Raw genomic sequence first — 26,611 nt, forward strand, 5'->3', positions numbered from 1 at the left:
ACCCAGGTTCCACTATGCTAACATTAGATGAATTATTTGGGCCTTCTACCCTAGCCCTAAAGAGGCATCTGTTGGGGGAGGTCAAAAACCTGAGTTGCAGCCACACATTTGAAACCCCGCCTCTTTTCATGTGTTATGCGTGTGAGAGATTCTTGCAAAAAAAGGGGTAGATACCTGCAGCCCTACCTCTATGCTTTGAAAACTCTCTGGGGGTAACTTTCAAGCATGTTCAAGGCTCATGAGAGACTGCTTGTCTGCTGTTTCTATATCTCCACTGCTTGTTGTCTGCATATCTTGTACTCTTGAACTCAGCCTTTGAAGTATAATTACTTTAAAAAAAAGGGGCACTCTATTTATGGTAAATCAACTTCATGGGATGTTTTCTTTACTTTGAAACCCTAGAAAGCTAGGGTTTCTTACTCCAGAAATCTATATTTTTCAGTATTGCTGGCCACAATTAAACAATTTCAACTTTTATTATGATATCAGTTGAAAAAAAATAATATGCAACGCAATCAAGCAAACACTGGCCTTGCTCAACCAGTGAGACTTCAAATGCATAACTCCCATCGCTCCCTGCCAGGATTTCTTGGCTCAAAATTAAAGACATCTGAGATGTTTGAAGACTGCCAGACTGGACTGGCATAGCCTGGCACCAGCCCACACTTCTCCAGAGCTTCAAACAGAATCGTTTGCCTGTGGATGCTTGGAGCCAGTCCCTCTATACAACACACACTGCTTTACTTACTGAATTTGCCTAGCCTTTATTCTTTATTTCCCATATTTGTGCTTAAAGATGGATGATGACATTCTTATTTCCAGAATGCATGACCTGCAACCTATAACGTATTTGTACCTATTCTCTCACTCTTCTTTCTATACAGAAGACTGTGACTGTGAGGGTTACTTCAATGGACAATACATAGGTGGGTACCAATCTTTGTAATGAATGATACATATTCCAGATTCTGCCCTAAAACCTGGAAGGTATATACCGTGTTTTCCTGTCTTATATTTTTTTGAACCCTGAAATAAGCGCTTGGCCTTATTGCCATGCGCTCAAAAACCTGATTGGGCTTATTATCAGGGGATGTCTTATTTTGGGGGAAACAGGGTACTTCAATTGTTCTGCAGATAGTTCTGCAACCTATATAAATTGAACACCTAATGTATTTGTATATAGTTGCTTTATAACTAACGATGTTGCCTTACATCAGATTGGAGGGCTGGAGGAATCCTTCTGAAACTTTGTTCTCAAGATGTTCTTTACTAGAGGAGAATAATAGCTGCCCACTATGGGAGAAAGAAAAATGTCTATGGCTGGAGTCATGGGACATGATTGAAAAATGGCCTGAAATTAATGGATGAATGAGTAATGGAGCTAGGTTCTTTCTTGGTACTTCATTTTAGTTCTAATTATGCTCTTGATCCCCTTTCCTCCCTCCCTCCTTCCCTGGTTTATTTTTGACATTCAAATAGGCAGTCCTCAGCTTATGACCAAAATGGAGCCTACCCTTTACAGTCGTACATTGTAATGGTCATAAAGTGAGTCATCATGTGACTGACTTGATTTTTATGAATTTTTTTGGCAGCAATTGTTAAGCAAAGGCTATGACTGTTAAGCAAACCATTCAGCAAAAACAATGTAAATAATAAATCATGTCTGGTGACTGGAGTCCTGGGAACAGCCATAAATGTGGGCCAAGTGCTGAGCATTTGAAATGCTCTCATATAACTGTATGTGTGTATGTGTGTAGAGGGGTGTTGGAACTTTGGAACCAAGTTGTAAGTACCTTTTGGGAGATACTTCAAATTGGTGCTAAGCCATCAGTTGTTAGCTGAGGACTAGCTGTTATATACATATCATAAATGGACATTTTTACTTTTTGAGATTTGATTGGCAACAACTTAGTAAGAAGGGGAGGATATAATCTTTTGAAGTTTGAGAATTACCAGATGATTGGATAGCAGACTAAATAGGGTTAATTAAGCCTTTCATAACACTTTGAACAACATATAGAAGAAAAATATTACTTTTGGTCTTTTAGCTGGCTTGCGACGAAGTTTCCGATTGAGCCGAAAGGAGAAGCAGAGTGATCCAAATGAAGCCAAACAAACTGAACAAAACTCCCCTCCAGAACTTCTCACATATGAGGAAGTTATCAAATACCAGCAGCAGCCTAGTGAAAGGAAGAGACTGGTGGTTTTAATTGGTGAGTTGCTGTGTGTAAAAAGAGCACCATTTTGTTACAGGGAACTGATTGTTGACATACTGCAGATCAGTTTCTCAACCTTGGCAACTTTAAGGCATGTGAACTTCAGCTCCCTAAATTCCCCAGCCATCCCATGCTTTAAAGTTGCCGAGATTGAGAAACAGTGCCGTAGATAGTGGAGATCAACATTTTCAAACTATGGTGAACTCAAAGATGTGTCCTGAAGTTCTCATCTTTTTAGGAAGGTATGGGATGTGTAGAATTTAACAGTCAGTATCCAGGATCATGTGGAAAGAAAAGCAAGTTTTGGATCCATCTTCATCAAAATTCAGGTAGTTCCCAATTAAGTAGTCATTTATTCTACTATATATAAAATCGATAATTCAAACGATCATGCCTCTTGTAATTAGTTCTGGGTAACTTTGGGATTAGTAATTTTCGCTTCATGTTCACTAAATTCATGAATGTATTTCAAAACAGATGGAATTTGAATAACATTATGAGAGATGGTGCTTTCAGAGGGCGAGCTGGTGTGAGGGGAATTCAGTGGAGCAGCAGTTTCCCAGCAAGGAAGGAGCATATTCGAGAAAAGGGAAAGGGGATACAAAAGGCAGCATAGCCCTGACCTGGATAAGTCACAGAGAGTAAGCAGAGCCACTCCCAGAATCTCCCTGGGCATATCTGTTATGGTGAGAGTAGTAAGGGTTTAATCCAGTGGTGGGATTCAAGTAATTTAACAAACGGTTCTCTGCCCTAATGATTTCTTCCAACAACCAGTTTGCCAAATTGCTCAGAAAGTTAATAACCAGTTCTGCCGCAGTGGTGTGAACTTGCTGAATCCCACCACTGGTTTAATCTGTCAAGATTCTGTCTATGTCGCTCTTAGCTTGATAAGCATACTTCTTTGAAGGTACATTGAGTAGTATATGCAGGTTGCATCTAGTATCCCATTGAAGGCTCCAGATTTTAAGAATATAAAACTCATGCTGGATGAGAATCAAGTTCTTTTAGTCCAGAATCCCATTTCCTCAAAGGCTCAACTGATATCTCTGAGAAACTCAGATCAGGATACGAAGATATCATCCTGTTTCTGCTGTTCATTTGGCGCACAGGGATTTTGCTTCCTATTTTGGAAATTGTAAACATTAGCACCTGGTTGTTGGATGATGCAGAGTACCCTCACCTCCTTGAAGGAAACAAAAAGATAAACATGTAATAAAAATAAATATTTTAAAATTGTTTATATGACTCTTTCTGAATCTTGGAAACTTTAAGACATGTGGCCTCAACTCCTGGAATTTTCCACCGGCCATGTCTTAAATTTGCCAGGGTTGAGAAGAAGTAGTTTATATGTAAAATAAACATACATGATGAATCCTACTCATCTTCCTTTCTGCAATTTAGCGTTTTCCCACTGTGTTTTACTTCTTCCACTGAGCAGGATGTAGGATGTTACCCAATTCCTTAACCTGGAATGGGAAAGCAGCAGGTTAAATTAGGCTTGGCAGCTTGGTCCTCTAAAGACAGAGCTCTCCAAAGGTACACAGCTTCCAAACAATCTCTGCTAGATGCCTTTCCCTTCTGACTTAAATTGAGAAGGAAGGCCAGTTGCTTGAAAAGTGAAAGTCTGGAAGATAAAGTTAATGAGCAGGAAAGCTGAGCAAAACCTTCATTTAGTGCCCTCCAAAGTACTAGAATTGACGTATATGGCTGTTTAAAAAGTAAAGTGGATTTGGGCTGTGTGGGGGATCTAGATGGGGGTCATTGGGCAGGAGGAGATGATGGATCTAGGATTGCTAACCTTCATTCCATGCCTGCTGTTTGGATTGAAAAACTAGAAAAATGCCCCACTAGAGTAAATAAGAAGTTTTGCATTCTGACCTGGAGAGGAATCATGTCAGAGGCCATGAGCTTATTGGGACACAGAAGTTTGTTATTAGTAAGCTTTTAAGACTGTTGATAACAGTGCACATCGTATTTTATTTGATTCACTTATAAGGGCAGAACCAACATAGATAAAGCTGCCAATCAAATGTTGGCCGCTTTATGGTTGGCTTCTGCTGCATATGCCTTGTGTTTTGTCTATTCACCCACTTCTTCCTCTGATCTCTCAGGTTCTTTGGGGTCTCGGTTAAATGAACTCAAGCAGAAAGTAGTGGCAGAAAATCCACAAGAATATGGAGTTGCTGTGCCACGTAAGAAACTCCCCACCCCAAAGATGTATCTAGTCACCTATCCCCTCCCCATGAAATGCAAAGTTGTTTATTTCTCTATTTATGTTACTTTATTAATACCAATATCAAACTGCCCAATGGTAATGTTCTCTAGATGACTTACTCTTGTTCAGTAATTCAGTCATTGCCATTTTTTCACATCCTAATGGACATCAATTTGCCAGAATTATCTGTGAATAAATAACTGCTTGGATTTTTGTAAAGTTATGCTTGTTTTATCAGTAAAAGCAACTGGCCATCTTATGTGCTGCTGACAACTTTTCTATTCCATCTATGTTTCCAACCATCAAAGTCTTCTCCAGAGATTTGTGCTTACATAATATGGCTACAGTAGTAAAACATTAGCTTCATTATCTAAGATTGAATGATTACTTCTTGCTGTTCATTGTACTCAACAGTTTCCCCTACCACCACAGGGAAAACACATTAATTTCAATTCATTCAGACTTTCTTAATGTCTGGCTTTTATAGTCATATCTTAAACAGTTTATTTTTATTTGGATAAATTTTCTTATGCTGCTGATGTCTTTTGCCTGTATTTTTCTCATTTATTTTCAACAAACCAACAGACAGCCGTTTCTCCTTATTCTGCTGCTTAACATGTGGAATATTTTTGTTTCACCTTTGATGATATCACAGATTTGGTCCAGAGCGATCTCCAAACATTCTGTTTATTCAGTCTAATATATTAAATCTGTTATTTACCTTCACTGCTTACTCATATGAAATATTGCTGAGATTGTATCTTGTTGGTCTGATTATTTTGTTGCTTTCTAAATTGGAATTCATGAGACGTTCCTGATTTAAACCTCAGTCAGGTCTTGTTTTTGTTGGCAAAGCTGAACACCTCCATTTTAACTTGCAAAGTATATAGCTTTAGTCAATGTGTTTTTGATATTGTATGTCCAGCAATTAAATCTTGCAGCTTATTAGAAGTAGGTATTTACTGCAAACAATAAATGATCTTGGGAGAATTCTATTGATCAATCATCTGCTTCGTTTCAATACCAATTCATTTATTCCCATGATTACAAATGCCATTTTATTTTAACGTTTTAGTGCACATGTTGCCTATTGTGACATATTTTAGTTTGTGAAGTGGGTGCATAGGGTACTCAAGGAACTTTTCAATATTATCTTCCTCTAGATCTGTGCTTTAAGCATAAAATGGGATCTTTGTAACATAGGAAATCTCACCTTGAGTTTGGATTGAGACAATTCTGCCATTTTGGTGTGTGTGTGTGTATCTAAGCACTGACTTTTGCACTCTTGGTAAAAATGATGATTTCTCTATTTGTTCTGTAAATTTCCTGTCCACAGAAGAAAATTTCGTGAGTCTCTTGTGTAAAGATGAATTCCCTTCCATTTTATTTAACTCAATCTGAGAAAGTCAGTGCTGTATTCCATTGTGACATTTCTGCTCTGATAATATTGTGTTCCTGATATTCCACACATGAATGTGGTGCTTGTGTATGTGTATGTGAATACACAGAATCACACATCCTACTGCACTTTTTGTTTTTGCCTGTGGATACAGTCATATCGTAAGCATCTATGTTATTCATATTTGTTCTCTGCCCTTACCCAGTAGTTTACTGAATACTTTCCAGTTTGAAGAATTCATTTACCATGGTCATGCAAATATTTGTCCTGATTGTGAGTATTTGTCTGGTTTTCTTGGTTGCCTTTTCCTTCTTCACTGAATCATGATTGATCCCATCTTTTCTCTCTGATCTGGCCATTTCTGGGTCAGTGTTCTGAGAGTGTGCAGTTTCAAAAAGGTATTCACAGAGCCACTGGGATGTGGAAGCCAACTCACTATTATAAGATAATGATCCATGAATTGGGACTTATAGGACACCAGGATAAAATATAGCGAAAAATAGATCACTTGATAAACAGTCAGCATATAAACAACCTAACATAAGGTAAACATGCTGGTTGGGATACTGGAAGATTTGAAATTGTGTGCGAGACAACCTGACCTAAAAAGTACATATATAACTGAAAAGGTATAACATGGAATCAACACCTCAAAAGAAGATTAGGGTTTTCTTTTGTCTATTCCCTCCTCCTTTTACAGGCTGCCTCTTTTGGGCCACATTGGAGTGAGTGGGGCTAGATAATCCCTCTTTGTTGTTGTTAGTTGTGAAGTCCTGTCCAATCCATCGTGACCCCATGGACATCCTGTCCTCTACCATCCTCTGGCTGACTCCATCCAGCCACCTTGTTCTCTGCCATCCCCTTCTTCTTTTGCCCTCAATCTTTCCCAGCATTAGGCTCTTCTCCAGTGAGTCCTTCCTTCTCATTAGGTAGCCAAAATATTTGAGTTTCTGGATCTGGTTCAGGATCTGGCCTTCTAAAGAGCAGTCAGGGTTGATCTCTAAGACTGATCGGTTTGATCACCTTGCAGTCCAAGGGACTCGCAGGAGTCCCTCTACTCTCCTTTTTTTACTGCCTTCAGAGCAATCCCACAATGTGTGTGTAAATTTTTTAAACCAAGGAGAGTGTCTTTTCATCTTTTCGCATCTTAAAATCAACCCCCCCTTTGGCTAATGTGTAGTCCACTGCTGTAAAATATGACTATTTTTGCAAATTAACCTGAAGATTAGCTGTTGATTGGGAGAGTTTGTTTCCCTGGTAAATATCTATCTGTTTATCTGATTATCTCCTTGGCTTCTCAGGCAACCAGTGACTCCAGTAGGGTGGCAAAATCTAAATTATTCTACCTTAGTTAATTCGAATTATATCTTCCCAAGGGCATCACAAATCAACAAACTTAAAAACAAACAAACAGAAAACTCGCAGAACACAAGCACAAATAATTTGAAGCTTTTATTATTATTCACACCCAACTTGCTGCATTTATTATAAGTGCTAAACTCTTGAAAAGATCTGCTGTATGTGGATGATGGTTGAATTGGCAGCCTGTCCATCTGGAACATGTGATAGAAATAATTATCCTAGCGTATCTTAAATAATTGCTGTCTGTGACCATATGTCGCATAACCTAATCCTCTGTTCATTTTTTCTGTCCATTTCTCATGTCATGAGAGTAGCACAGATGGGCCTTTTCTCCAGTGGGATCATCATAAATGTAGACATTGCTTTCTATCTCTATGGGATCATTTGTGTCAGATGTGTGTTTTTGCACGTGCAGCAATTGACTGAAACAGGAGTAAATTGTGGGTGGCGATTGTTTGTCCAAGGAATTCTCTTTGGTTTGCTTGCTAAGGTTTGTAGCATATTCCCAAGAGCTTTATAAACATAGCATGGAATGGGGTTTCAGCTGTCACATATTTGGCTCATTGGAGTTCTAGCTGTATCCTTCCTCCAATAGTCAGATTCCTGTATCTACAATATCTAATATAAAACAGGAAGAGCTCTGTTGGATCAGATTGAAGGTTGTCCTAACCTAGGTCTTCCTTGTTTTAATTTTCACAGTAACCAAAGATGTCCATAGGAAGTCCACAATATAAGACCGTGTTTTTGTTTCTAAAGCTTCTAGGTTTTTTTTGGTAGGGAAATTGTCAGTAGGTTTATTTGTGCGTGTGTCTTTTTAGAATTATGACATTTGGGAAGTTCTTTTTATTTTTACAATAGCTTCCCCACATGCTATAATTCTAATCTTAATTGGTCCCTTCCAGATATTTAATATGGTTTGTGTTCACACAGTATTGTTTGTTTTTCCTTAGCTTGATTTGTGAACCTACGTATTGTGTTTTAGCATTATATATGAATCAAATGATGTTTTCTGAAATTCTTGTGTTGCCTGCTAATCTAGAATTTGTAAAATGGATACTGAAGTTGAAAGAGGTAAAGAGAAGCTAGGACTGAAACAAACAGCATCATATTTACTTAATTTGTTTCCATTAATTACTTACAGTATCAGAGGATCTTCCTCCATGTGTCATGGTGAGCCCAGTTGCAAGGATAGTCTCCAGAATTCAACTCACAAAATGGCTGTTTTCTGTGGGCAAGCTCTATAGTTCTTAGATCTCTCTTTTCCCCTTTACCCCAGGAGTTGCTCAGTTTAGGCATCAACAAAGGAAGATTAGGATTAAGTATCTAGCTTAGCGACTGAGTGCTTGCTTCAACAAAAGAGAGAAATAATGATCTGATTGGTGTTAGAACTGGAAATTTGTTATCTCACAGCTTGCAAGAGCAAATAGGAGGACCTAGTCTGTCTAAGCAGTCTTTCTTCCAGTATTAATCGAAAAATGCAGGTCAATCATAGGACAGGCAGTTATGGTTATTTATCAGGTCATGGGTTAAAAATCCTGTCTTAAACAATACAGAAGGAACAACAATTGCAGGAAGAAAAAATATTGTAAAACAAATTAATCTCATGACACTATGAATAAAAAGCGGATATGGAAGTTGCTTGGATTAGAGTGAAAAAGAAAATTACCTTGCAAAATTGCCACAGAAGTGTGTGAAGTTATAGTGGAAAGTATGAAAGAGCATGCATAGTCAAATAGTAAAGTGAAAAAAGCTGTGGATGATGAAAAACAATTTTAAAGGTCTCTTTAAATATAGTATGAATTAGATGTCAATTCATACTATATTAGATTAGATGTTATTTCCAGTTTACACTGTTTAATTTTTTAAAGATAAATCACCTATAAGAAAAAAAATGCAAAAATACTATTGAGTAAGGATTGCACTTCATTGTACTTTAACAGAATAATAGAATAACAGAGTTGGAAGGGACTTTGGAGGTCTTCTAGTCCAAGCCCCTGCTTAGGCAGGAAACCCTACATCACTTCAGTCAAATGGTTATCCAATATCTTCTTAAAACCTTAATGTTCATATATTTCTAACTACATTCTTTAATCAGTCATTTTCCCCCTTAAAAACTATACCATAAATGTTTAAATTTGGCTTGCTGTGTAACATATAAAATTTATGGAAGCCATTTCAATTTGGTCAAACTTCTATTACGCTATTAATTTTGCCATTGATGCATGTTTTCCAAGTTTAAGTTTCCTATCTGATACTATTGATAATGTGTCTCTTTTTCAATGTTTATCCTTGTGGCTGTCAACACATCTCTTAATAAATTGTGAGGAGGAGGAAGAAGAGGAGGAGGATGAGCTGATATGTCCTGGAATTATGCCTAATTAAAAATATTACTTCAATTCAAATTTGGTTTCTAAAATTCTCCAGATATTGCTGTTTTTGTTTCTGATACTTTTGAGTTTTTTTACATGTCCATCACACAAGATGAAATGTATTGTGACATTTACAGTATGTATTAATATACAATTTGTCTACCTTAGCAATTATTGATGAAATTGTATCCCATCTGTAAAACATTTTATACCCATATTGTTTTGTTTTATTTTAATCTGTAACTTGTTGATTTGTTTCTTTCCATTGCTGTGTTGTATTTTTTCCTTTGCATCTGCTTGCTACACAATTTTGATTAGTTCTATCTTTGAGACATATCCAAATAATAGTTTGTGTATACACTCCATAGATGGTTTTAATTCTGTGTATTTCAAATTCTGTCATTTTTCAGGGATGTTTTTTGTCAGATGTAAATGCCTTATTCTCCAATGTGTAAATAATGTATATATGGAACATCAGAGGTTAACTTATTCTTTGGACTTTAATGTATTTATAACTTACCACTCCCATTCCTAGCTCCACCCCTTGTATATATAAGGAGCCACCCTCACCATTCTCGTTGCTTCTACCTTGAATATTCAGTGAATATAGAATGCCTATCATAATTAAAAAGAAATATATTTAAAGCTTTAACTTCTATTATCTTTATTGAGTCTGATCCTGAAAATATTGCAACAAGCTGGTAGCAGAGGATGGTTAATTGACTCAATAAGTAATTAAAAATGTCCAAGAAAGATAGGCCCAACACCAGGGCCTACAGCAAAGAAATAGAAACTGATCAAGAGATGATCAACGAATCCACCAATGCGATTTCGAGAGAATCCGAAGAATACACCACTGAAGAAGAAGAACTAATGAGTGAAAATAATGACCAGAAAGAAATCGAAATAGAAAATAACGAACTCAGGTCAGAGATATTAAAGATACTAAAAAGCCAAAAGAATGATGAAAGTCTCATCGCGGACCTCCAGGAGATGCTGAAGAACAGCGGAGCAGCGAGAGAGAAAAACGTCATTAAAGAAAAACCCAAAGATCAAAAAATCGTAAGTGAGATGACTACTGAGAAAATAGTTGTTAAAAAGAAAAGATGTGATCCCGCGCGAAATTTTGAATGGCAGCCATCTTGGTTTCAACGAACTTCAAAAGAGAATGGAGCAGAGCCAATCAAAATGCTCAGTTCAAAATTTCTGGCGCGAAAAACACTATCAGACGAAGAAAGTGAGAAAGAAGTCTCAAACTCTTCAGATGATCCAAAATCAGAAAGTGAAGACGATTTAACAAAATCTCAAGTAAAATCAGCAATGAAAACGCTTTTTGCTGCTTTTGGGCCAAGACTGAAAATTACCAAGACATCTACGAAGAAGCAAGAAATCAAACCGGCGACTCAAGACCTGCACGCTCCCATCCTGACTTCGAAAGCGACGACGCCCAAGCCCAGAGAGCCATGCCGATTTCGCCCTACACCACAGACAAAATTGAATACCAACGCACACAAAAAGAAGAAAAGAACCGTCACCACCACCAGAACCCCAAAAACCGAGCCAGAGACCGACTCATCTGAGGAGGAGCGGATCGAGAGAGCTGAAAGGGATAGAACCTTCCACGACGCCACCAAAGAAGAAATGAACAACGCGCATGTGCGAAACTACGTAGACGACCCAGAAGGACTTGAACTGGCCAGAGAACCGCGCAGACTCATTGCAAGCATCCCAATGCCGTTCTGTAATTTCCTGCACTTGAGAGATCACGGACTGCCCCAGGTTGTAAGTAATGGACAGAATAATGTAGGTAACTTACCCAGTGACTTCCCAAAACTTAGAATTGATGGCATTAATTTACAAGAGTGGTATCAACAGCTTCAGGTTATTTTCATGAAAGAAAATTTACTATTCTTTATAACTAGCCCTCCAAGAAGACCTTGGACTTTAAAAATAGATTGTTTACATCATAGAGCATTTTTCATAATAATATCTAGCGTGTCTCCTGCAATGTATCATAGCATCAAACCAAACCTAACTGTATCAGAAATAATTCAATGCATGTTTAATCTATTTCACAGCGATAGCGTAGCTACAACCACAAGAATGTCTAAGGATTTCTTTTCCTCTAGAGTAAAACCAGGGATTTCTATAAGTGAGCATTTGATAAATCTAAACAAAATAAGAGCTGAGCTACAATTGAGGGGGGAAGTGATTTCAGATCAAACAATGAAAAGTGTTATTATCAATTCACTTGATCCATCATGGGATAGCTTTATGTCACACTTAGATACCATTAATCTGGGATATTTATCCATAGAAAGTCTATCTAACAAATTGATAGCAGAAGACAATTCAAGAAAAAATCGATCCAGTAACCAAACAGACCACAAATCTTTTAGGAAAGTAGTCTTTCAAGATAAACATAATGAGGCCTTTAGATGCTACAATTGTGGATCCAGGGAACATAGTAGAAGAGACTGCTCCAAAGTCTCAAGAGAGAGACATAGACCAGAATATAGGAGCAAATATAATTACAGACAATCTTCCACAGATAGACACAAATATAGAAGCCCACCAAATTACAAAGAAGGTAGAGGGGGTAGAGAAAATTCAAAAGAGAGGAAATCTGGGTCACTGAATGGGCTAAATAAACAAGACAGCACCAGAACACAGCAGGATGAGAATAACAATTGGCTTATTGATTCTGGTGCAACAAATCACACCACCAACAACAAAAGTATATTATCTTCATTTATAGAAGATAAGTTTGTGATAAAGGTAGCTAATCAAGAAAAGGTTCAAGTACTAGGCAAAGGAAATGTGACCTTGCCTGGTCTAGGGAAAATAGAGGGGGTATTATTAATCCCAGAAATACCTCACAACATACTAAGTGCCATAAAATTAAGCAGAGAATCTGATATCAATATAGTTTTCTCAAAGGGGAAAGCAACTATAGAAAAGAACAAAACAAATGTAGGTACTGTAATGATAAAAGGGGGTCTACCCTATTTGATAACTAAAGAAAGATGTTTACATAACATTGATTCAAATATGGAAGATTGTATTGAAGCAGATGATGAAAATGTCAGTAACAGTGACAATGATGAGTGTAGAATAACTCATGATCACAAAAATACATACAAGGAAAAGAAACCAAAAATAGGTAAACCAATTCATGATGAGTGTGCTCACATCTTACACAGGAAGTTAGGACATGCAAGCTTTCCTGTAGTACAAAAAATGACTGAACACGCAGAAGGTGTCAAAATAAAAAATTGTGAAAATTATTTGGAATGCTCAGTATGTAAGTCCACCAAACTAAAAACCAGTCCCAGACCAAAAAAATCTAACAGATCAACTAACAATATTTTTGATTTGGTACATATGGACTTAGTTGGTCCATTAAGTCCCTCAATTACCTATAGAAAACGTTACTTCCTAACTATAGTGGATGACTACAGCCGATATGGTTTTGTTTACACATTAAAGCACAAGGATGAAACATTTCAGAAATTTAAGGAATTCTACAAACGTATAGAAACACAACATAATATCAGAATAAAGCAAATTATGACAGATAGGGGATGTGAGTTCATGTCTAAAGAATTCTCCCAATGGTTAAAGGATAGAGGAATGTTACATTTCACGTCCAATCCTTTTTCTGCATTTCAAAATGGAGTTGCAGAGAGGAAAAATTCCACACTACAAACCATGATTAGGTGCACATTAGAGGATGCTGGTTTAGGCAAACAATTTTGGTCAGAGGCATTACATTATTCGAATTACACTCAAAATAGAACCTGGTCCAGTATTGTGAATAAGACACCATATGAGGTGATGTACAATAGAAAACCCAAATTATCACACATGCACATATTTGGAGTCACTGCAGACGTACACATACCTAAACAATTGAGGAGAAAGGGAGAAAACGTATCCAGGAGATTAAGATTCATGGGATACGAAACTGGAACCAAAGGGTACAGATTTATTGATAGTAATAACAAATTTATAGTATCCAGAACAGCTGTGTTCCATGAACAGGCCAATTGGTCAAAATTGCACCTTAATGAAATATTTCCTAATAAATGTAAAGATACGATATCTTGCGAGGAAGGAACAACAGAAAATCAAAATATTAACAAAAGTAAGAACAAAACCAAAACTTGGACTAATAGTCAGCATAAAATAAAGACAGACACATTAACAAAAAAGGAAGCTAGATATTTGCATGATAACCATAGCAAGCCTGAAAGAACTATTAGAAACAATAGAAACCAAATACCAAATAAATACAAAGATTACATAATGCATATGAATGGAGAACAAATAACACCTAATACATATGAAGAAGTATTGAAACTTCCACATGAAGAAAGAGAAAAATGGGAACTAGCTATGGAAAAAGAGATGGAAAGTTTACAAGGATTAAATGTATTCACACCTGCGATCGCACCTAAGGATAAAACAATTATAGGTACCAGGTGGATTTATAAAATTAAGAACTTAGAAGGAGGCAATACCTTATACAAGGCTAGACTAGTTGCACAAGGCTATGCACAAAAATATCCAGAAGACTATACTGATACATATTCACCCACAGTGAGAACTGAGAGTGTCAAAACAGCCCTTGTAGTAGCATCTGCACTCAATCTGGACGTATTCCAATATGACATACAGACCGCATACTTACATGCAAAATTAGATAAGGAAATATATGTAAGAGCACCACACAGTCAATACACTAATAAGAACGAAATTTGGTTATTAAATAAGAGTCTGTACGGATTAAAGCAATCCGGCAAAAGATGGTACGATTGCTTGGTAAAAGTACTTAAGACCATGGATTTCAGCGCCACCACTGCTGATAACTGTTTCTTTGTAAAAAAGAGTAATGATCATATTGAATTTGTATTAATTTACGTGGACGATATTTTATACATTGGAAAGCATAAAGAGAGCAGGGAAATCTTTGTAAATAAGTTAAATGAACACTTCTCACTGAAATCTCTGGGTAAAGTGAATAAATACCTTGGTGTGCAAATTAACAAAACTAAAAGGGGATTCAAACTTACACAGAAAGATAAAATCATCGAACTCCTAAACAAATGTAACTTAAATAATGCTAAAACCTGTGACACCCCTATGCAAACTGATTTTCTTAGAAACACTGATGAATCTTCCCCTGAGTTTAAAGACAACACATTTTACAGATCAGTTATAGGTTCACTCCTTTATATATCTAATTGGACTAGGCCAGATATTGCATTACCTCTCAATCTATTGTCAAGATATGTTAGTAAACCAACCTTGTATCATTGGGAAGCTGTCAAAAGAATTCTAAGATACCTGAAGGGTACATTAGATTTTTGTTTAATGTTGGAACCCAATAATGACAGAGAACCAAAAATTACTTGTTATGCTGATGCAGATTGGGCTGGTGATACATCATGCAGAAAGAGTACTTCTGGTTATGTTTTTCTATTGAATGATTGTCCAGTTTACTGGTATACTGGTAAACAAGAACTAGTAGCCACTTCTACTACAGAAGCGGAATATGTTTGTTTGTCCAAAGCTGCAAATAACCTTGTATGGTTCAATGATCTGATCACTGATGTTTGGAAGAAACCCACCTTACCATTTATTATGCATGAAGACAATAAAGCGGCCATTGAAATATCCAGATCCGATGCAATTGGACAAAGGTCCAGGCATATTGATATAAAGTTTAAGCATGTGAGACAACTGTCTCAAGACGGATTCATTAAAGCAATACATTGCGATACTTCTGAACAATTAGCTGACATATTAACAAAACCCTTACCTTCTAAACAACACAAATATTTAACTTCTAAATTATATGTATTATATTGTCCTGAATCAGAATGTAATTGGTGTTGTGTAACGAACCGGCATTTAGAGGGGGATTTGTCAGATGTAAATGCCTTATTCTCCAATGTGTAAATAATGTATATATGGAACATCAGAGGTTAACTTATTCTTTGGACTTTAATGTATTCATAACTTACCACTCCCATTCCTAGCTCCACCCCTTGTATATATAAGGAGCCACCCTCACCATTCTCGTTGCTTCTACCTTGAATATTCAGTGAATATAGAATGCCTATCATAATTAAAAAGAAATATATTTAAAGCTTTAACTTCTATTATCTTTATTGAGTCTGATCCTGAAAATATTGCAACATTTTTATTCTTCTAATTCCTATTAAATGTCTCATTTGATGACCCTATACCATAAATATCTATAAAGTTCATTAGCTAGGTCAGCTTTTTCCAATTTTGATATTTTGCTATCTGGGGATTGTATCCATTTAGTTAACCATGACATCTGGTTCTGTATATATAATTCGAAATGTTGCAGAGCAAAATCCCTTCAGTATTAAACATTTTAAATTTTACTGTAGGTTCTTTTCCTCTGTTCATATACATTTATTAACATTTTTTTGCCATTCTCATAAAATATTTTCTGGGATCTGAATTGACACCATTTGAAACAAGTATGCTCATCTTAATAGTTGCACTTTATCTTAACCAAGAAAGCTTTAAGTTTTTTCACTTCTCAAGATCTATTATAAACTCTTTCTATAATTTTCCATAGTTTTGATATATTTCTTCATTTCACTTAAATCTATTATCTGATAGCCAGATAATACCTGACACTGACAGCTTGGGTTAAGTATATCGTAAACATTTTTGTTCTTTGAACATTGATTTTTTTTTATCCAAAGAATCCAAAGCTTTGGTTTATTTTCCTTAGATGTCTTATTGCACTTGATGGTTGTATAAAGGTTAATAGTATATCAGCAGCATAACATTTAGTTTATATTCTTCTCTATGGAATTTGAGACCAGATATTTGTTTGCTGTCTCGAATCTTTTCTGCCAATATTGGCAATGATACATAATAGGAGGAAAAAATGGACTCTCTGTGCCCGACAGCTTTGTTGATCTGAATATTTGCAGAAAGTGCGCTTTTGGCCATGATCTTAATGTTTGCTGTTGATACACAGTTTTGGCTCAAGCTTTAAACCAAGCTTGGGTAAATTATTGAAAAATGGGTAAGTCTTCTCCAGGATCTATTTTGTTCAGTAGTGCAAATAAAAACATCCCTATGAGTTATCAAAAGCTTTTCTGTAACTTGCAAAATTAGTGGTGCCTTTTTTCTGTTAAAAAAATAATATATCCTATTGTATTAATCAATAAATTTGGTTTATTAATTATAAATCTCATTTATGTTTCTCTTTAGTACATAGCCTGTTTGGTTGATATGTATTATTTTAGAGATTCATTTCTTTAGTTGTTTTCTGAAAATTTTATAGTCAATATTCAGCAGAGAAATTTGTCTGCATTGCTGGGGTTTGTACTAGGCTATTCATTTCATCGTAAATCAAAATTATGTGTTGTTCTTCTTTCCATATTTATAGTACTGCCATTGCCTCTTCACTTCATTCATTGGGTTTGTCAATGGTTCCAGCAATTCCTTAAAGTTTCTCATAGTCAAATTGTTGCTTGACTCCTTGAAATTCTTTCATAGTGGTCTTGTTGGGTTAGTTCTATGTATATGTTATAATTATCCTGTTTTGGTTTCTAGTTCTTTTTTTCCATCCGTAATGCTTTTTTGCATTTTGCCACTTGTTTAATAAAAAGACCCTTCAGATATGCTTTACTTTCTTCCCATATGGCGGGGGCAAAGTTCTTGGTGTTCTATTTATTTGGAAGGATATTTTCAAAATCTTTTTAAGTTTTGTAGAATACTGTCACAAATTAGCTGTAAATGGTTAAGTATTGAGCAGGAAGTATGACAATATATGTTACATGATGTCTCCTTGGATATTCTGGATAAGACATGCTTATGGTAATGTTAGAGTTGAAGATGTGAATGTATGTGTACTTTTGCATGCAGATGATGTTAGTTGAGAATGTGAATGATTTGTACCAAATGTCAGATTGATTTTATGTTCATAAATGTTGAAAAAGTAGAGTAGATAGATGAATTTGTGTACCTCGGGAGAATATTTACTAAGGATGAGTAAACAAATGGAAACATTTAAGTTTTCAAATACAGACAGGGTAGCTGACAGTATATAATCTATTGTGAGAAACTAATATTTATCAAAATAAACTAAAATAATTGAGTATATTTAGCTTCTACCCACTTTATTATATAGAGATGAGAATTGGGTAGGAAAAAATATAAAAATAGGTGAAATGCCAGATATATGGGGTATAAAAAGATTCTAAGGTAAAAGAAAAAAATATGGTCCCAAAAATGAACAGCTGCTGAATGAATGTGAACGGAGTAAAAATTAAATATGCATAAAACAATATGTTGAAGTATTTATTTGAGAGACTGAATAAAGACCAGATTGCAAAGCAAATATATTACAGAAAAAGTAAACGGGTTGAAAGAAAGGAGAAGACTGATGAAAGCATGGTTACATATAACTGATGGAACCCTCAAAAATGAAGAGAAAAAACATTTAAAAATCAAACAATATATAAAGCAATGTGTGGAAATGGTAGAAGCAAGGCTGCCAAATTATAATCATATGAAATGGTTTGATGAATAATATTGACATAAATTAGTTTTATCTCTGTATCCTTTTCTTTTTGTTATCCTTTAAATTTCTTATTCATCTTCTGCTCTGTATGAATGTTTCCTGTGAAGCGGAAGAGCAAGATGTATATGTGTGTATGACTTAGAATAATGTATGAATGCAACCACTAAATTCTCATGAGATTAATTTTGCTCAGTGCAAGGACATTCAAACTTTGTAGTGTCGTGACCCGTCAGAATAATAAATGATTGTATTTGACTCCCCTTCTCCTAAATAAAACAAAATAATGAGCAAAAATGCTGAAATTGGATAGAAGGCTAGGTCCTGGATTTATCCATATCTTGTACATCTCTGGGAGTTTTGTTCCCCACTTTATCCTAGGGAAGTCCACTGCAGAATTGCTGTAAAGTCGAATTGGATTTTCCCAGCATCCGATTTTGTTTTGAAAGACAAAAAGGACAAGTATAAAAAGTGGAAACGGGCACATAACTAAGACAGAATATCAGCAAATAGCCTGACCCTGCAAAGATGAAGTGAGGAAAGCTAAAGCTCACAATGAACAAAGGCTTGAGACAAAAGTAAAAAATAACAAAAAAAGCTTCTTCCAACATGTTAAAAACAAGAAAAAAGTCAAGGAAACAATTGGTCCATTGCTGGGAGAAAGTGGCAAGAAGGTGACAAGCAACAGAAGAAAGCAGAATTACTTAACTCATTTTTTGCATCTGTCTTTACACAAAGAGAAAAAACAGTCCAACTTATAAAAAACAGACTAGGAACACAAGTTAAAATAGGGAAGAAAATGGTAAGTGAGCACCTGTCTACCCTAGATCAGATGGACTACACCCCAAGGTTCTGAAGGAACTGGCAGACGAGATCTCAGAACCATTGAACTATATTTTTCAAAGATCCTGGAGTACCGGGGAACTGCCAGAGGACTAGAAAAGAACTGATGTAGGTCCCATCTTCAAAAAAGGAGAAAAAATGGATCCAGGAAACTACAGACCTATCAGCCTGACCACAATAAAGCTTATCAAGCAACAAATCAGCAAACGTCTAGATGCAAACAAAGTAATAACCAAAAGCCAACATGGATTTGTCAAAAACAGATCATGCCAGACTAATCTTATTGCATTCTTTGAAAAAGTGACAAAATTAGTGGACCAGAGAAATGCTGTCGATATAATTTACTTGGACTTCAGTAAGGCATTTGATAAAATAGACCATAACTTATTATTAAATAAAATTAAAAGATGTGGGTTAGACAACATCACCACCAGATGGGTTCGTAACTGTAGTCCTCAATGGAATTGCATCTACATGGAGGAAAGTATACAGTGTCGTACCCAAGGCTCTGTTTTAGGCCCAGTACTCTTCAACATCTTCATCAATGATTTGGATGAGGGGATAGAGGGGGAACTCATCAAATTTGCAGATGACACCAGGCTAGCAGGAATAGCCAATACTCCAGAAGATAGATTTAAGATACAGAAGGATCTTGACAGACTTGAACATTAGGCGCTATCTAACAAAATGAAATTTAATGGTGAAAAAAGTAAGAAAAAAGTAAGAAAAACAAGAAAAACAAAATGTACAGCTACAGTATATGTGGTACCTCGCTCAATAGTAGTAATTGTGAGAGGGATCTTGGAGTCCTAGTGGACAACCATTTAAATATGAGCCAGCAGTGTGCAGCAGCTGCCAAAAAAGCCAACACAGTTCTAGGCGGCATAAACAGAGGGATAGAATCAAGATCACATGAAGTGTTAATACCACTTTATAATGCCTTGGTAAGGCCACACTTGGAATACTGCATTCAATTTTGGTCGCCACGATGTAAAAAAGATGTGGAGACTCTAGAAAGAGTGCAGAGAAGAGCAGCAAAGATGATTAGGGGACTGGAGGTTAGAACATATTAAGAACCGTTGCAGGAACTGGGTATGTCTAGTTTAATGAAGAGAAGGACTAGGGGTGACATGACAGCAGTGTTCCAATATCTCAGGGGCTGCCACAAAGAGGGAGTCAAGCTATTCTCCAAAGCACCTGAGGGCAGGACAAGAAGCAATGGGTGGAAACTAATCAAGGAGAGAAGCAATCTAGAACTAAGGAGAAATTTCCTGACAGTTACAACAATTAATCAATGGAACAACTTATTGATTTATTTATTTATTGGTTCGATTTATATGTCGCCCTTTTCCGGAGACTCAGGGCGGCTTACAATGCATTAAGCAATAGCCTTCATACTTTTGTATATACCTGCTTAGTAGGGCTTTCGCCCCCCACCCCCAAGCTGTGTTCTTTTTTTTTTTTATACAAAGTCAGCTTATTGCCCCCACAAACTGGGTCCTCATTTTACCTACCTCGAAAGGATGGAAGGCTGAGTCAACCTTGAGCCTGGTGAGATTTGAACTTTCAGTAATTGCAGGCAGCTGGTGTTACTTAACAGTGCTTTAGTCTGCTGTGCCACCAAGGCTCTTATAACTTGCTTCCATAAGTTGTGAATGCTCCAACACTGGAAGTTTTTAAGAAGATATTGGATAACCATTTGTCTGAAGCGGTGTAGGGTTTCCTGCCTAAGCAGGGGTTGGACTAGAAGACCTCCAAGGTCGCTTCCAATTCTGTTATTCTATTATTCTGTTTTCTTAAACCAGATTAGCCTTACAAAAATTTTTGCAACTCCCTCCTCCACAAACTACTTGCAATTGAACCACAAGCCACTGACTCTGGAACCCGTAACTTGAATGCAGCCCTTCTCCCTAATAAACCATGTTTTATATAAGGGCAGATAGTACGATCTGCAGAAATATTTAAGTAGGAAAATAAGAGCTTCTCTTCCTTTATTTCTGTTTTTGGTTTCCTCCACTGGCCATTAGAAGAGAACTTGATTTCATCCCTGTTCCTTCTCTATGTGCATCTGTTCTTTTGAAAACTTTATTTATTTTACATAGAAATTACTGCTTTTAGAGCGTGCTGGCAAATAAAAAAGGCTTTAAAAATGAAACATTTCATAATGTGTGGGCTGAAAATAGGTTGTTTTTGTCCTAAATGCATTAAGAAATGAAATAATCTGTTTTATAGCAGTGGACTGAGAATAAGGGTATGGAATGGGGATGGTTTGAACTCTGTGTTGAAATTTTAAAATTGCCAAAATGAAAGAAGAGCTAGAACTCTAGAAGAAATGGAAAGTATTGAATAATTGAAATGCAGGTCAGGCAAGTGGGTTGTCCACTGAAAGGAAAAACCTGCTTTCAGGAACTAATTAGGAGATTATATAAATTCTAACAGTCAGACCAGATGTAAAAAGTTATTTCTGGCATTAATAAAAGGCACATAGGGAAATCCACATAGGGTTGGTGAAAACAGGACTTTTGCAGCACATTATCTTAGACAAACAAACAACATATGTACACATATGTAGGATGAAGGAAATCTATTTGCAGTCTTCTTGGTGCTGTAAAAATTAGACATTTCAATAATATCTGAAATTTATGGCCACATAAAGGCTAAATTCTATAATACTTGGTGGTGTTTCTGAATAAGTCTCTAAATCAAAACTGGGAAAATGGGCTTGTAGCAAAGAACAGCTAGTTCAGGGAGCAAGTATTAGATTTATTTAGACTGGTCATCTGTGTACCTGCAGTTACCTCAAAGTTCTCAGATATCAATTTTTAAAATGTTTTAATTAATAAATGAGAAATGAGAAATCTGTCTACTACACAGCTGACTACCATCTTCCAAGATGATCTTTATTTCCAATAATGCTTAGTTATTTAATAGCTCTTAGTTTTTCCAAAAAAACAATTTTAATATGGGCATGAGTTTTAGGATTGGAGACAACAAGGATGCCCACAGATTGTGGCCAAAAAAGTTAGATAGCAGCCATGACAGTATGATTGTATCTGTAATCTATATTCTGACAGGCAAGATTTTGATTTCACCCATCATGGATGCTATCTCAATTTTTTTTAACTATATGCTGTAGATACTTCTGGCATTGGCTGAACATTTGATGTATTGGGAGCTTCTGAACCTTCCCAATAACATCTCTAATCCTCCAGCAAATGATTTTGAATTGAAATAATTATTGAGAAGTAACTGAGAAAGATGGTTGGATCCCAGTTTATGTTAGTGTGTATATTTCTACAAGGATTGTATTTGCAAAGTTACAGTCCAAATTCAGTGGAAATAGAGCATCATACATTAGATAGTGTGTGCCACGTAGAAACCGGATGACACATCTCCCACTAGAGGCATTATATTCTAAATAGATAAGGCACATCAGAAGGAACCTTGGAAGCAGTGGGATCATCATATCTGAAGGAACTTTGGAAGTTATCTGATCCAATCACAATGAACTTATTATTTATAATGCATGACATGATTACAATATTCTTGATAGATGGCTGTCCTCCCCTGCTTAGATGTTGTTAATAAAATTCTAAATGTAAGTGACTTATTAAGACACAGTTCATTCCAGGTGAAAAAAAATACTTTAACCCTTATAACCTTTCAGTTTGTGTTTGTTACTTTTATTTACTTTCAAAAAACCAGTATCTTCATTCTTTTTTTTTAAATCAACTTTTTTTATTTTAAAACAAAAACAAAATATAAAAACATTATCATTCCAAACAATTACAGACAGTATGTCGATCGGTAACATTCTTTTGTGCTCCTCCTCTCTTCAAATTATCACTTAACATTCCAGCTTATTTCCGTAACAATTATTTCACTTAATTTATCTCAACTTCCACTTATTTCATAATTATCTCCAGATTTTATTGTCCGTCCATTGATAAAATAAATCCCATATCAAATAATATTGTTTATCTTCCTGTTCTCTTATTTCAAATGTCAGTTTACTCATTTCAGCACATCCCATCATTTTCTTAATAATTTCTTCATCAATAGGTATCTTTTCTCCTTTCTAGTTTTTAGCAAATACAATTCTAGCCTCTGTTAAAAGATTCACAATTAGATATTGCAGTTCTTTGTTATATGTCTCTGGTAAGATCCCTAATAAAAATATCTCTGGTTTAAAGTCAATATGTCTCTTTATCATTTTTTCCAACCACGTGTGTATCTTAGTCCAATATCTCTTTGCTTCTGCGCATGTCCATCACATGTGGTAATAGGATCCTGGAATCTGGTGACACTTCCAACACTTCTCTGATTTATTCTGGAACATTCTGGCTATCCTCGTCGGGGATAGATGCCACCTGTAAAACATCTTATACAAATTCTCCTTATATGCTGTAGACATTGTCATTTTATAATTATGTGACCACAATTTTTGCCATTTCTTTAAATCAATACCATAACCAAAATTCTTCCCCCATGCTATCATTGATTCTTTAACTTGTTCTTCTTCCAATTTTACCTCTAACAAGTATCCATATAGCTTTTTAATTACATGGTCATCAGAACCTAATAAAATCTTATCTAAATTAGTCAAAATATTATAAAAACCTTCTTGTTTGAGATCTTCTCGATATCTAGAAAATATTTGCATGTATGAAAACCAGTCCTTCTTACATCCCTGATCTATTTCCTGCTTTAATTTAAGTTCACCCTTTTCATCCAATAATTCCCTATATCTAATAATTTGTTCCCTTCTAAATGTCACTGGATATGAAAAAGCTTCAATTATAGATACCCAGACTGGAAACTTCAGATAATGGTATTTTTTAACCTTCTCCCAGTTCAACCATAAAGCTTCATGTATCTGATGTCTTCTAAAATACCCCTGTACGTTAGTTCCTTTGTACCATAAAAAGGCATGCCACCCCATCAACAAATCATGTCCCTCCAAATTCAATAATCTAGTATTTTTCAAAGTTATCTATTCTTTAATCCACATTAAACTAGCTGCTTGATAATAAAATTCAAAGTTAGGTAGACCAAAACCACCCCTCATTTTAGCATCTTGTAGCAACTTAAGTTTTATTCTTGCCTTCTTTCCCTGCCAAATGTATTTCAACATAATTTTATTCAAGTCTGCAAAGAATTCCTTATCCAACTTTATTGGAATTGTCTGAAATAAATACAAAATTCTAGGCAAAATATTCATCTTAATACTTGCAATCCTACCAATCAAAGATAACTGCAGATTTCCCCATTTCACCAAATCTTGTCCTATCTGTTGCTTAAGTTTATTATAATTATTTTCTTTAAGTGAGCTACACCTTGCTGTGAATTGTATCCCCAAATATTTTACCTTGTTTGTGACCTGCATCTTTGAGATCTCCATCAATTCTTCTTTTTGCTTTTTCAACATATTTTTAGTCATTATCTTTGTCCTATCTTTATTAATTTTCAAACCAGCTACTTTCCCAAACTCTCCAATATTTTCTATCAGTTTGTTTATTGATGTTAATAGTTCTTCAATAATAAAGACCAGGTCATCTGCGAAAGCTTGCAATTTGTATTCTTCTTTTCGAATTTTCATACCTTTTATCTCTTTTTCTTCTCTGATATTTCTATTTAAAACTTCCAGCGTCAATATAAAAACAATGGGGACAATGGGCATCCTTGTCTAGTGCCTTTTTCTATCTCAATAAAGTCAGTCAATTCTCCATTTATCATTACCTTTGCCATCTGCTTAGAATATATGGCTTCAATTGCCTGGATAAATTTCCTACCAAAGTCCATCTCTTCCATTTGGAGTGTCATAAATTCGCAGTTCACATTATCAAAGGCTTTTTGTGCATCTAGAAATATCAAGGCCATCTGCTTTTGAGGATACGCTTCATAGTATTCTAAAGTATCCAGAATTATTCTTATATTATCTCTAATTTGTCTTTTTGGAAGGAATCCATTTTGATCTGAATGTATAAAATTATTCAAATATCTCTTAAGTCTTTCTGCCAATATTGAAGCAAAAAATTTATAGTCTGAATTTAGCAAGGATATAGGCCTATAATTTTTGATTTGTTGTGGGTCTGTGTCTTCTTTATGAATCAGTGTAATGTAAGCCTCAGTCCATGATTTGGGTATTTCTTTTTTGTCATTACTTCATTCATAACATCCAATAGTGGGAGACTTAAAGATTCTTGTAGCGTCCTATAGTAGTCAACCGGCAGATCATCTGGTCCTGGTGCCTTTCCATTTTTCTGCTTCTTGATTGCCTCTGTTAATTCCATCATCGTTATACTCCCTTCCAACATCTCCTCAACATCTTTGGGAATCTGTGGTAATTTTGCTTTTTGTAGATACCTACAGTATCTTCATTCTTCATTCATTCATACAAAGCAGGGGTAGGCACTAAAAAAAAATATCTTCAGTATATTAAGCAAGCAATTTCAACTGTAAGAAATATTGTTAAGTTGCCATAAAACTGGTCAGATCTGTAAAGCAGAACTGACAGATCACTGTAAACCAGCTGTTGAGAAATTTAGCTGACACCAGAGTGATTTACAATAGAGCACTGCTTATGCAAGAATTATCTGCATGGGAAAGCTGTTGGAAAGAAATCTTTTCTGAAACCTAGTCTCAAAAGGCAGTCTAGGGTGTGCAAAAGGAAACTTTGATAAGCCTGAAAATATTTTGGGAATAAATACTTCGAGCGGATGAAACAAAAATTGAATCGTTCCACAATAAGACAAGATATATTTGAAGACAAAAGGATGAGCCATTTATAAGAAAATAATACCTTGTAGGTTGTTATGCTCTAGTGTAGTTTTGCTATGCTTTGGGTTTACGTGTCAGCCAGTGACAAAGAAGTTGGATACTTTAGCAAGTCAGTCTCCATTTGGAGAAATATACCTCCAAATTAATCATTCTGTAAATTAATATTTACAGAAAAGGAAAATAATGGTTTTGAAATGGCCTTCAGAGTCCCAATACTTGATATTATTGCAAATCTGTGGAAAAATCTCAAACATGCAGTACATACAAGGAAACTTAAGAAAAGTTCTGAGCTAGAAGATTTCTGTAAGGAACAGTGAGAAAAATTAATAGGAATACTCTTAGCTAGAAACAAGAAACATGGAAACTATTGTTTCTATCAAAGGTGGTTTTGCAAAGTACTGATTGAAACAATGTGCAAATACTTCACCATAGTAGAAACACTGAGGATTAGGGTTAGGGGAGACAGTTAAATTGATAAAGAAATCAATGAATGCCATTACAATACACATATTTGTGAGCATCTATGGATATAGGCATGTAGTTACAAGTATATGTTTGATATAATGGTTAAGTACTTGTTAGAAATTCAGAGATAATGAATTCTAATCCTGCCTCAGACAGAAAGCTAGCTGGGTGTTCTTAGGTCATTGATTTTCCCTCAGCCCTAGGAAGGAGATAATGGCAAACCATTTCTGAAATCTTGCCAAGAAAACTGTAGGAACATGTTCTGGCACAGTGTCTCAAAGGTAGTTATTTAAGTATTAAAAGATCCTGTTAGGGCAGACCTTGCAAATCATTACAAGATAATATGTTGATTGAGAACTGATAAAGTTGTAGTTCAACATTTTG

General features: G+C 35.7%; 1 protein-coding gene across 2 annotated transcripts in view; it reads left to right on the forward strand.

The window, feature by feature from the left end:
• Positions 1-26,611, forward strand: part of MPP3 (MAGUK p55 scaffold protein 3) — a 98,230-nt gene that overhangs the window by 59,551 nt on the left and 12,068 nt on the right. For both annotated transcript variants that reach the window (XM_034415416.3, XM_087893955.1), the window contains 3 exons: positions 885-926; positions 2,049-2,213; positions 4,328-4,408. In XM_034415416.3, the coding sequence (XP_034271307.1) occupies positions 885-926; positions 2,049-2,213; positions 4,328-4,408 (288 nt within the window). The remainder of the gene's footprint in view (positions 1-884; positions 927-2,048; positions 2,214-4,327; positions 4,409-26,611) is intronic.

Source organism: Pantherophis guttatus, chromosome 4 (assembly GCF_059756535.1).
Source record: "Pantherophis guttatus breed Tessera chromosome 4, ASM5975653v1, whole genome shotgun sequence".
NCBI lineage: Eukaryota > Metazoa > Chordata > Lepidosauria > Squamata > Colubridae > Pantherophis > Pantherophis guttatus.